Raw genomic sequence first — 11,084 nt, 5'->3', positions numbered from 1 at the left:
AGGATACGGAACGGCATATCGCCAGAAAGGAATAAATTATTTGGATAACAATACGCGTGATTACTCGCACAAGGCTCCGCCGTACCCACAGGAACTTTCTTATTCTCCTAAGCCTTATGCGGTGTCTGAGGTCATCGGTCCGAAATGCTTCCCGGATTATCCCAAAAAGAACGCTCACATAGCCGGTTTCTGCCTTGCGCGAAGTGCCATTGATGTGTGTCGAAAGGCCAATCTGACAGCTTCCGTTTCCCGAGATTGCAATGACTTTCAATATGGTGACGCTGTCTGCTGCCATGGTAAATAAGTAGAATAACCTTTGATTCAAGCCATCCCTTGCATATGCCATTGTTACAATTTTTTCCACGAATTTCTTTCAGCCATCCAAACTTCATCATGCGGCAGAAATGACACGCTGTCGGCAGTGTATCTGGATTCCCATTCTGCTTGTGTGCAAGAAATGAAATGTGGAATCGCCAACATTGACCCGAAAATATTTGCGCCGTTAGAAAAACCACCAAGGTTTCCTCCGAGAAACAGATCCAAAAATTCCAGCTCGCAGTCGGCAGTGCAGGTGTTCGCAAGTCAGCAGGCTGCTTTCAAAGCCTACCTGGCGCGTTTAAGCAGTATACCGCAGACGCAGGGTAGGATTGTGGGTGGATTTGAAGCTCCCAATGGAAGTGCGTCACTTTGTTGGCAGGTAATTGCACTATGACGCGCTTTCTTGTTGTTCCTAATCCGTTACAAAAAATCCATTTATTTATCAGGCATCAATTCGAGTCAGATCGCCCAATATTGATGGAGGCCTTTGCAGTGGTGTTATTATCGGAGCGCAGACAATCGTCACCGCTGCCCACTGTGTGACCATTCCTGAAAGTATTACCGTTGATGGCGGCTATAATGCGTCTGAGGTCACCTGGACCGTTAACATTGGCACCCAGGCGGTATCGTCGGCTCCCAATCGAACCTATTTTTATTCATCGGTCGTCGAAAATTGCTCCCGCGAATATGCTGTAAAGGAGACCTTTGTCCACCCGGAATACAACATAACAACACTCAACCACGACGTTGCGGTATTAATACTGTCGGAGCCTATTGATTTTCGTTTGCACAGTGCTTGTGCTTGTAAAATGTGCTTAACACAAAAAGTTCCCCAACCTGGAGATAGATGCGTTGCATCCGGATTTGGGATGGAATCTATAATAGACTTCAGTAAGTCAAGTTAAAATTTAGGTCGTACGCTCTTATATTATTTATACTTAGTATTTATTTTATAATGCTTCGTAAATCTACCAAGTTAAATGGCTACCGTAGCCTGTCGATATAATTATATCTGTACAACGATTGTACCCTGAATGTGAATTTGCCCACTGGTATTCAGTTAACGCTCGGGTTGATGTGCAAAATATTGGCGAGTCGGGCCAACAAAATAATTATTGGTTGTTTAACAGATTACACAATTCCTGATCCACCGCGCTCTTATGTTCCTCTTAAGTACGTCCAACAGATCATCGCTCCAAAAGAAGCGTGTCTTCAAATAGATCCAGAATCGAAAACTGATACTGACTTCAACATTGTTATCTGTGCGGGTGGCGTCGCCGGCGAAGGGATATGTTTCGGTGACAGCGGCGGGCCTCTGACCTGCTATGATCACAAAACCGGAACTCAGTATCTGGGGGGGATTATTTCAGCCCTCGACGGATGTGGTTTCGGCTATCCCAGCTTCTTTACCGCAGTCGCTCCGAATTTAGCATGGATCTTCAACACGGCTCCTCTTGGTGATGTCTCTATCATGGTTTGAACACTGCGCATTGTTGACTGTGTGACCTTTCCATAAATCCCCAAACGAGACACAAAATTTTGTTTCCAGCTTCTTTTTGCATAATTATGGAGAACACGTACAGAGTACGCCGAAACTGCTCGATCAAATTATTCTCTTAAAAATAATAATGGACTAACAAAACAGTAATCAATCAACATATCTATACATTAAATTGTTCAGAACTGTACATAGAATATTGTGTTTTTAATGGATCTAATTTTGCGCCGCCCTACTGAAATTGAATGAAGACTTGTCAGCCTGTTGCAGCAAGTACTTATGTATACGTACTCGTATAACTGTAAGTATACTTCTATCACAGTTTCGCTGTTGTCCGAGCGCCTGCATCACACGTCATATAATTTATTCTGAATATCATATCTACCCAGTAGGTACAGAAGTACAAATACAGATAATAGTATATCTATATGTACAGATATTCCGTACTCGTGCTACGTGTACCTGTACCTTCACCTTTACGGCTTTACGCAAGAAATTAATCACCGGGTTTGTAAAAACTAAAATTTTCAAATTATTTGCAGCTCACACATAAGCATAACCAGGCAATGGCGCACTACACAGTACGGTAAATGTAAACAACAGCTGTTGCAAAATTTATTGTAGATTGCTGTTGATGTATATTTATGCCTTTTCTGTCTCGATCACCGAATCAACCTTTCTTTGATTATTGATGGTTCGATTAGAACCTGGTCAATTTTTTGGATTTTACCTTTCGAGAAGTTTATTGAATAGCGGTATTTCAGTTTTCAGACGTATAGTCCAAGGGAATTCGAAAGCGCCGGAAATTCAATAAGCGACCGAGCGGTATTTCATGGAAATTGAAGTGGACCCTGTGCTCTGGTGTTGCGCGGACGCAGACATCCAGTGACCGAGTGCCTTGACCGGAATATCGGGGTGCACGGAGCGACCCATGAGTATTATAATGCCGGCGACAATGAGTAACGGCGGAAACATTGTTTCTTTACGACCGATCTTTTTATAAAGCCCGATCAGAATTACTGACGAATTTTTGTTAAAAAATTCGCACAGACAGATGTACTAATGAAAACGATTTTTAATGCAAATTATCATACGCAAAGAAATTTGAAATTCGCGTGTGCACTTGTGCAATATGGGTTAATTCAAAACAAAAATATACCGCAAAAGAACATTCAGAACATCTGTACAACAGTACAAATTTACGATAAGTAAATACAGTATGATGCACTAACCCGGTAAGCCGGAAAGCGGTACGATACTGCGAAATGCCGGTACAATACAGTATGAATCTGTATGATTGTATGTCTATTCGATAAGTACGAGTATTACTGTACTTGCAAGGGCGAAGGAAAATCGCTCATTGCAGCACTTTAAATTTAAAATTTTTTCTACTTTTGACGTTAAAAACCGCGGCAAATTACAGACATTTATTACTGTACAGCGCCAATTGCCATTTCGGGTCAGACAAGGATTTAGTCGGTGACTTGGAACTACTGTACAACTAATAATATTAACGAACCTTTGATACGACTATCTCCAAAATCTGCAAAGGCATAGCCCTGTGGCCCCTGTCCTATCATGACAAGCGATACACATTTTTGAATAATTTATTTAAAGGCAAATTCCATTTATCGCTTAGATACAAATTTGATTCCAATGAACAATCTTTAATTTAGAAACTGTCGATGACACAATAGCAAATCTGCTGAGCAGATATGCAATGCAAATAGTGAGAAACGCTGGAAGCGATTATTCAACAAAGCAAACTGTCACTGAAATACTTAACATTAAGGAGGGTCTCAAGCCAATTCCCAAAAACAATCCCGCTGATATCTTGAGACAAAAACGACTAGATAGCCTCTACCAATTCCCAACCACACTTTGAGCACAACTACATATTAACTACGAAGCGGAAGCACAATTCCAATCAGGCCACAACGGCGGGACGCTCGGCTTCCACCGGCAACGGTGCCGCCGTCGGTGAGCTGTCGGGCGGTGAATCCTCCTCCTCCACATCGCTCTCACTGCCCGTATCACTTTCCTCTAAACTCGGATCCACAGCCGCCACGGAAACGCGCGGTATATCTTCATGCTGGACAATGGTCGCCGCTGATTTGACGGTGGCCTGATGCACCGGTGTTTCTTCTTCCGCGATGCGGGTAGCGGTGGTCTCGTCTTCTTCCTCTGATGAGCTGGACGACTCGGACTGGTTGTCCAATGAGCCGGTTAGAGGAAAGGATCCGCTGCGCTGTCCTTCCGCGCTTATGCTCGGTCGCGAAACAATCGGACGAGGCTTACGAGACGGATTCGGCATGTGGCACTCGAAACATTTAAATCCTAAAACGGGCAAAAACTATTTTCACAAAATAAAACACTTTTCGCCAGAAAAGAAGCTAAAAAAGTTGTGTACAACAGTCACAGTGTACTGGTATTTAAAGAAAAGAGCCACTGTGGCATAAAACGTAGCCAAAGAAAAATCAAACAACAACCAAAAATCGGCAACCAATCGGTGCAAACAATGTTAATCAGAAATTCAACACAATCAAATTTGGAGTGTGTTAACTCGCATCATTTTACTAACACATCAATTTTATCTTTACTGCTAGCTAGTACATTCTCGCAGTGAAGAAAAACGTGTTTTTAATTACAGTATTTTTTACCTGTATAATCAAATTCATCCAGCATAACCAACCCATTATGCGCCCCACAATTCCGGCATATCAACGCCATACGGTTCTCCGGGCCATCCTTAACGAGAAAATCCAGCATACGATCCATGGTGGTGCGGTGCTTGATCTGTGGCGGTCGGCCATAGACCAAATCCCGATTTTGCGCATATGGCGGCGGGTAAAAATTATTGGCGCCTGGTCGCGGCTGGGGTAAAGGAGGGCGTGGACCCGGTGCTGCGGTGGGGGGAAACGGTGTCACAGGCATTTTCGTCAGGCTCACATTGCTGCCCGAACGGACCTGGGGATGGGAAGGCACGGCCTGAGTGGAGCCCCGTGGTGTGACGGAAAGCGGATCGTATTTCTCCAGAATGGCTTTGGCTTTATTGTACGGCTCATTGTCTCGCACGTGATCCAGGATCTTCTTCTTATCTTGACGGAATTTGATTAGTTTCTCTTTTTTCACTAGAATCCGACGCTCAAAATACCAGGGGATCCATCTTTGGAGGAAATAAATGCTGCAAAAAAACAACAACTGGAATTTATCTTTTCACCTCGCACATGCTCTGGAATTATCGGTTATTATTTTCACACGACAATCAAGTGCGTCTGCCACACAGAACAACCAAACGACTACACAAACGCGGAGACCACAAACGAAATATTATTAGCTTCAAGCCCATGTATCATAACTGTTCTAACACTCACAAGAATAACAAATCAACCATGTGCAGTGGTGCACGTTAATAATTAATTAGTAACTCTACTAATCTAATCACTCGTATTTCAATTTACCTCACCTCTCGCATTTAAATTCTACAATTTTACCAGATTCTCAACTAACTATTTCTGCAACTTCCCGGAAAAACTACCCGAGTAGGGAAAATTTAAGAACATCTTAGCACATCAGCACAGCACAAAATTAAAGCACATCTTAGAAAATTATACGTTAAATTATTATATACGACTGTATGTTAACTACGGTATTCGTACAATCATTATATAAATATTTATGAGCATAATGCACTACCAAAAGCCCTCCAAGACTGCGCAAGCCAAACGCAAGAAAGCTGCAGAAACCACACAGCTCCAATATTCTTCGCATCACTCACAGAAAGACTGGCGTGATCCAAATGAGAACCAATTTCGCATAATCGATTATTGTGCTGCGCTCCAGAACAAAGAAATGGAGAATACCCGCAACGGTAACGTAGAGGAATCCCGTGATAAAGAGGAAACTAGCCCAGATGCGTTTCTCCCGTTGCCGATCCTGCTGGATAATTTCGTCCAGGCTTTTGATCTGAGATTCAATTTTTGCCAATTTTTCTTCAGCAGTCTCTTCGGTCTTCGCTTTCTGAAAATAACTAAGTTATCATTATACAATACAAAAGGAGCAAAGAGAGCTTCCTAAAAGTAAGTGTAACTATCAAGCAAAAGAGCCTCAAATCTTCAAATCAAGCAAACAATAACGATATTCAGGTACCTCGTTACAGAGTTACTGCAATAACTATAGTCTATAGTAGGCGCTTTTCATGATTTTGAGGTTCACGTACCCTGAATTTTGACAACAATACTCCCATTTTGAGATCTCAAGGCAATACAGTGAGAACAAAAGGATTCGAAGAGATGAGATAAACCATATATCGGAAATTCCACCAACACGCAATGCTGAAAAGGAAGACCGGATCATAGACAAGCGTCGATAGTAAGAATTCGGTCCATACAATTACAAATTACTGATTAATAAATCCAAATAATTTCAAGCACGTCCCATTCAGGCAGACTTTAATAAGGTTATAAAAACATTTACACGGGGAAATATGCTTATCATTAATAAATCTGAAACAAGACGATACAAAAATGAAGAGGAGCAACGCTGCATTTTTGATTTTGGAACAGATTTCACATCTGTTTCCGAAGCTGCAGTCAGAGGGGATTTACCGCGAGGCAGGAGCTGAGCAGATGCGGAGTATAATCCGCATCTGCTGAGCTCATGACTGAGTCACGCCATTCTGACACTGATTGTGCACTATTAAGTAACCGCCGCACGCGGTGCATGCTGATTCAAACCCAAAAAACCCGCCCGTACAGTACTTACAGTACGATTACTTACTTCCACACAAGATTTTGATAAAATTTTCCGCTCTGATTACAACAATACCTTTCGCGTGTTCAGGTTACGTAACACTACTACATTATTGAACGTATCAATCAATTTTACAATTCAGGTGAGCGAATCCGTTGGGGACTTGAGCGGGCGTATAATTACCAAATTATGTACTCGGTACACGTACGAATTGTCGGAATTGATACAATAATGAAAATAGTCGTCATAATTATTATAATTACCATACGTATATAAATAATTAATCAAGGACTTATAACCTTGGCAATATTATTTTAGTGTATACGTTTCCACTTGAAGTATCCTTACCCGGTACATGTTGCTGGTTTTTGGGACTATTCGCTCTGTACATACCCTGACAATTTCACTTCCGGTCCACGAGCCGCTACGGTAACTACTGATCACCTCTGCGAAAGCATTCGTATAAAAACCGAACACTGTTAATCATAAAGATTCCTTTTAAATTTCAATGTTTCATCTACTTTATGAATGAGAGCGCTAATTGATGTTAAGTTTTTTACGCCAACTTTTAGCGAATACCAATTTTATATGCAGTGTGCTGTATACACGACAGGCTATGCGTTGTTTTTTAAAGTTATATAGATATAGTATTATCATTATAACTGCATGGTACTGCATCACCTTATCTTGATACAGATCTGTTTTAATTTGCTATGTTGATACTCTTTCGAAAACAGGTGGAACCGCGAGGCAGTACATCGGCAATGTAACATGGCTGACGAAACCATCACTGGTAAAATTAAAGCTAATCTCTAATAATCCGGGTGTCGCTCCATAGCTATCCGGTTCCGACACCCACCACACAATCCCGTGAAAGCGCAGCGAGCACAGTGACACCGAAGTTGTACACTCAATGGTAGTGTTGCCCTCGCGGCCCATGAAAGCCTTCATGGGGTTACCGTCTTCAATTTTCAAAATCCCGTGCACCGGATGGTAATACTCGCCGGTATAAAACGTATTATCAATTTGTACTGCGCTGGCAATGTCTGGCGTCGATGGCACTGCGGGAATGCTGGCATTCTGGGTGTCCAGTTCTACACAAACGTTGTCCGCTGGATTTAGAGGAGCCAGTTGCATTATATAGTCAAACAGCCGATAGTGCAAGCGTTGATTCATTTCCGATACAATTTCATTATATGGTCCAGCCGAAGTGGTGAATATGCTGATATCGTGATCCGGAACAATCGAGTACAGGGATGTATAACTGAGATATCCGCCTGAATGCTGAAGGTACCGGTAACCTAACGATAAGTAACAGATTTTCGTAACCTTTAGTGTAATGCGGTCCGTCGCGCGACGGACGCGGACGTACGTACGTCTTACATAATTTTCTTTAGGCGACGTTGTGCTGATGAATATTATAATTACAACTTACAGTTACATAATATACGTAAACAGTATAGAACGCACCTCGGTGCCTGGTTTCCATCCACCCTAAACCATAACCAACGTTCTCGATGAATTCTTGTCCGTATTCCTTTATTGTAAACGTCCGATTTCCTAAATTTGATGCAGGATGGTCCGGTGGGTTGGGCAAACCGGAAATGCGCGATTTCCATGTGTCTTCCAAAGTTCTACGTGAAATCAGCTGTCTAGACTTGAACCGCCCCCGGTCGAGCAGGAACTGCATCCAAACAGCCATTGCGTTGGGAGTTAAACAGGCACCACTAACAGATTAAAAAATGAGATTGTTCAGCTTTTAACGCTGTCCTGTGTGCAAACGCATCTGTACAATACATACAGCGCCCTGATGTATTGTACGTTTTAGAACTCTTTTCAGAGTGTACAGTACATTGTAAAATACAAAAACACGGGTTTTAGCGGTTTGCCATTTACCAGATTTACAGTCGGATTGTTAAGGTGAGAAGGAGCGCGAAAGTATTTTACCCAGAAGGCCCAAGCGGCTCGATCAGGCTTATTGTCTTCTCGTCCATTGCGCGATAACCGTCAGTCTCCGACAAAATATAGGGTAATGACAATCTTGAAAATGATGTGAAGTTATAGCCTGCTATGTCAACGTCAGGCTGAATTCCCAATGGTTTGAAAAATATAATTTTAACAACTCTTCCCACGTTACAGGATGTCCCAGCAGTTTTTCTGCAAGGATTTCCGCGAAGTATCCTGCAAAGGTCACTGCAATTAGCATTTTATGGATGATTTGTTGCCAGTTTTGAAGCAAAACTTACCTGCTGTACCGAAAACGTGGTTGTTGTACATATAGCGCTGCCTATTTGGGTACAACCGCGGAGCATTCGCGGCGCCCCATGCCGAATGTTTTCTTGTCGTGTTTCTGAGCGACCCCACAAGGAGAGGAGCGAGATAATCTACAAATTTTGTTATTAACCCAGTTTTTACAAGTTATTCGGTAAGTAATTCGTAGCTGAACATGCAAATTAAATGGTTAAACCAGGTTTGCGTTCATAGCACACATGACACATGCATGTGGACAAACTCAGCCAATGTTGCGTTTAATTGGCTGTCGTTTATGCCATGATGGATACGGTTGTAATAACAATATCGGTACCTGTAAGGCCTGTGCGATGGCTAAGAACATCTTCCAAAGTAATGTTAATGAACTGTGATCCAGGGAAGTTCAAATCGGGATCAAGTTCAGTGATCACTGTCTGTAACGTGTACCTGCATATATACAAATCGCATACATAATAATAACATAGACATAGTATAATTAGTATAGTATAATTAGTCATAGTATAATTAGTCATAGTATAATTAGACTTTAATAAAATTTTTAATGTATTATATGATTCATTATCTGACAATACAATTAATGCGCTATCAAACTGATTAACTACAGACATAATAAATAAATTTTACGGATGGTGACAAGAATCCCTATAAGCTAAGCGTGACTTTTACTAACCGGTGCCCTTCCTCATGTAGCAGGTCTAATATATGCACCAACAATGTTGCGGTCATATGTTTGGACATAGACCCAATACAGAACATTGTGTCCGCGTCGGCAGGCGTCTTCTTGCCCAAATCCCGATATCCATATCCGGATGTGAATATAACGTCCCTTTTGACGCCGTTTTCAAGACGATTTTTTGCAATCACCACCACACCGTAACCGGCTTTCTGGTCCAAATGGCACGCTGATAGCTCTTCTCTAATTATCAAATCAATATCGCCAGTCATTGACGTTGTCCCGGGTTTGGAGCTAAAACTGGTAAAAAAGGTTGCAATACGTACTAGCAACCTGAAAATAATATCATAGTTGAACATTTTCTCGGATTATACATATGAGCTCGCGCAGCGCCGGTCAGAAGTGACAGTTTACTGCAGGACTGCAGTAACCACGAAAGTACACTGGCTGCTTCTTCGTAATAATGTGTAAGATTTTGAAAAACATAAAAATGTGGTCGAGAATTTTTCCGCCAATTTGGCACATGTGCTCAGTACAACAGCAGCCAGAAGTGACATTTTTCAAGGACTGAACGCTTCGTCAACGCTACAGCTGCAGCGTTTGTGTAATAAACTGGGAAACTGCAAATCAACAAATTCTTAGACTTGTACTACAAACACAAAGTACTAATGTGGTAAAATTAATGCTGACCATGAAAACAAACTGACGTTCTGAGCGGGCGCCATTGATAGAAGCTACAAAGTGTACAAATATGATACTGGCACAACTATGACTGTCAAAAACGACAGCTCAATAGTTACTCCGAGTAAGCATTTTGGTGTTGAATTTAGGACATTAATTTTTAAAAATCAGCGACTCCAACAGAAATTTGTGCGCATCTGTCTAGCGAGTGGGCAGCGCACGAGTACGATGCACGCATGATAACAAGAAAATAAATATATTACGCCAATGCACTGTACAATACAGCATCCACAATTACAAGAGGATTAATTACTTTTAATCCATTGGTTCAACTACATCACTTCAACACATAATACACTGTAATCTTTCATAATAAAGATGTAATCTACAGTCTCAACCGACAACAGAGATAGACGGTCTGATTATACTGAACATCTCATCTAAATATCTAAATTAGCCGATGCTGGTGCTGTTCCCATGACGGAGGCCGCATTCCCGCGTTGAATTTCAATGCTGAACCTCTGGCGCAGATACTCAATCGCCCGTATCTCGCCCGTTTCTGCGCGTATCATCTGTCCGAGTTCGGTGACCATGCGAGAAGCGTCTGGTCCCAAAGGTCCGAGTGTTTCGACGCCTACTGCACGGAACATGTAGTCCGGTGTGATGTCACGATACTTCGCCACTTTATCCTGCTCTGCGCGCGCCGCGGCTGCTCCCGCTTGTTTCGATGTTGCCACGATGTGCGACAAGGCTACTGTGCACACACATGTAGCATCCCAGGTCAACATCTTTCCTCTTTCCCACGGGACCAACGTCACTCCGTCGGGACGCATACCATTGGTTAGGCAGATACCGGGTGGTTCCAGTTCCGTTTCAATACCTGCTGAAGCG

General features: G+C 42.3%; 3 protein-coding genes across 3 annotated transcripts; 1 reads left to right on the top strand and 2 right to left on the bottom strand.

Annotated features, from left to right (window-relative positions):
* The first annotated feature begins 457 nt into the window (after window positions 1-457).
* Window positions 458-1,798, top strand: LOC129585415 (transmembrane protease serine 9-like). The gene is made up of 3 exons (XM_055478079.1): window positions 458-697; window positions 765-1,209; window positions 1,449-1,798. Exons 1-3 carry the CDS (start codon window positions 458-460, stop codon window positions 1,796-1,798), a joined length of 1,035 nt encoding a protein of 344 aa, XP_055334054.1.
* Window positions 1,799-3,432: 1,634 nt separating this feature from the next.
* Window positions 3,433-6,421, bottom strand: LOC129585374 (endoplasmic reticulum junction formation protein lunapark-B-like). Its single transcript, XM_055478028.1, has 4 exons — window positions 6,036-6,421; window positions 5,595-5,836; window positions 4,477-5,000; window positions 3,433-4,153 (listed from the first exon to the last, which is right to left on the bottom strand). The coding sequence occupies exons 1-4, from the start codon at window positions 6,060-6,062 to the stop codon at window positions 3,744-3,746; spliced, it is 1,203 nt and encodes a 400-aa protein (XP_055334003.1). The 5' UTR covers window positions 6,063-6,421; the 3' UTR covers window positions 3,433-3,743.
* An 853-nt stretch (window positions 6,422-7,274) lies between these two features.
* LOC129585375 (uncharacterized) lies at window positions 7,275-8,589 on the bottom strand. Its single transcript, XM_055478029.1, has 3 exons — window positions 8,465-8,589; window positions 8,039-8,295; window positions 7,275-7,869 (listed from the first exon to the last, which is right to left on the bottom strand). The coding sequence occupies exons 2-3, from the start codon at window positions 8,268-8,270 to the stop codon at window positions 7,280-7,282; spliced, it is 822 nt and encodes a 273-aa protein (XP_055334004.1). The 5' UTR covers window positions 8,271-8,295; window positions 8,465-8,589; the 3' UTR covers window positions 7,275-7,279.
* Between the last annotated feature and the right edge of the window lie 2,495 nt (window positions 8,590-11,084).

This window comes from Paramacrobiotus metropolitanus, unplaced genomic scaffold (assembly GCF_019649055.1).
Source record: "Paramacrobiotus metropolitanus isolate TYO unplaced genomic scaffold, Prichtersi_v1.0 Parri_scaffold0000016, whole genome shotgun sequence".
In the NCBI taxonomy this organism is placed as follows: domain Eukaryota; kingdom Metazoa; phylum Tardigrada; class Eutardigrada; order Parachela; family Macrobiotidae; genus Paramacrobiotus; species Paramacrobiotus metropolitanus.
This window is presented reverse-complemented; position numbering and strand designations above follow the sequence as displayed.

Coding starts and splice junctions, on each gene's coding strand:
- LOC129585415 (XM_055478079.1), top strand. CDS start 458: ATGAAATGTGGAATCGCCAACATTGACCCGAAAATATTTGCGCCGTTA. Junction 698..764: donor GTGCGTCACTTTGTTGGCAG/GTAATTGCACTA, acceptor TTTATTTATCAG/GCATCAATTCGAGTCAGATC. Junction 1,210..1,448: donor GGAATCTATAATAGACTTCA/GTAAGTCAAGTT, acceptor GTTGTTTAACAG/ATTACACAATTCCTGATCCA.
- LOC129585374 (XM_055478028.1), bottom strand. CDS start 6,062: ATGGGAGTATTGTTGTCAAAATTCAGG. Junction 5,001..5,594: donor TGGATCACGCCAGTCTTTCT/GTGAGTGATGCG, acceptor GTTTTTTTGCAG/CATTTATTTCCTCCAAAGAT. Junction 4,154..4,476: donor GGATGAATTTGATTATACAG/GTAAAAAATACT, acceptor TGCCCGTTTTAG/GATTTAAATGTTTCGAGTGC.
- LOC129585375 (XM_055478029.1), bottom strand. CDS start 8,270: ATGGCTGTTTGGATGCAGTTCCTGCTCGACCGGGGGCGGTTCAAGTCT. Junction 7,870..8,038: donor GATGGAAACCAGGCACCGAG/GTGCGTTCTATA, acceptor ACTTATCGTTAG/GTTACCGGTACCTTCAGCAT.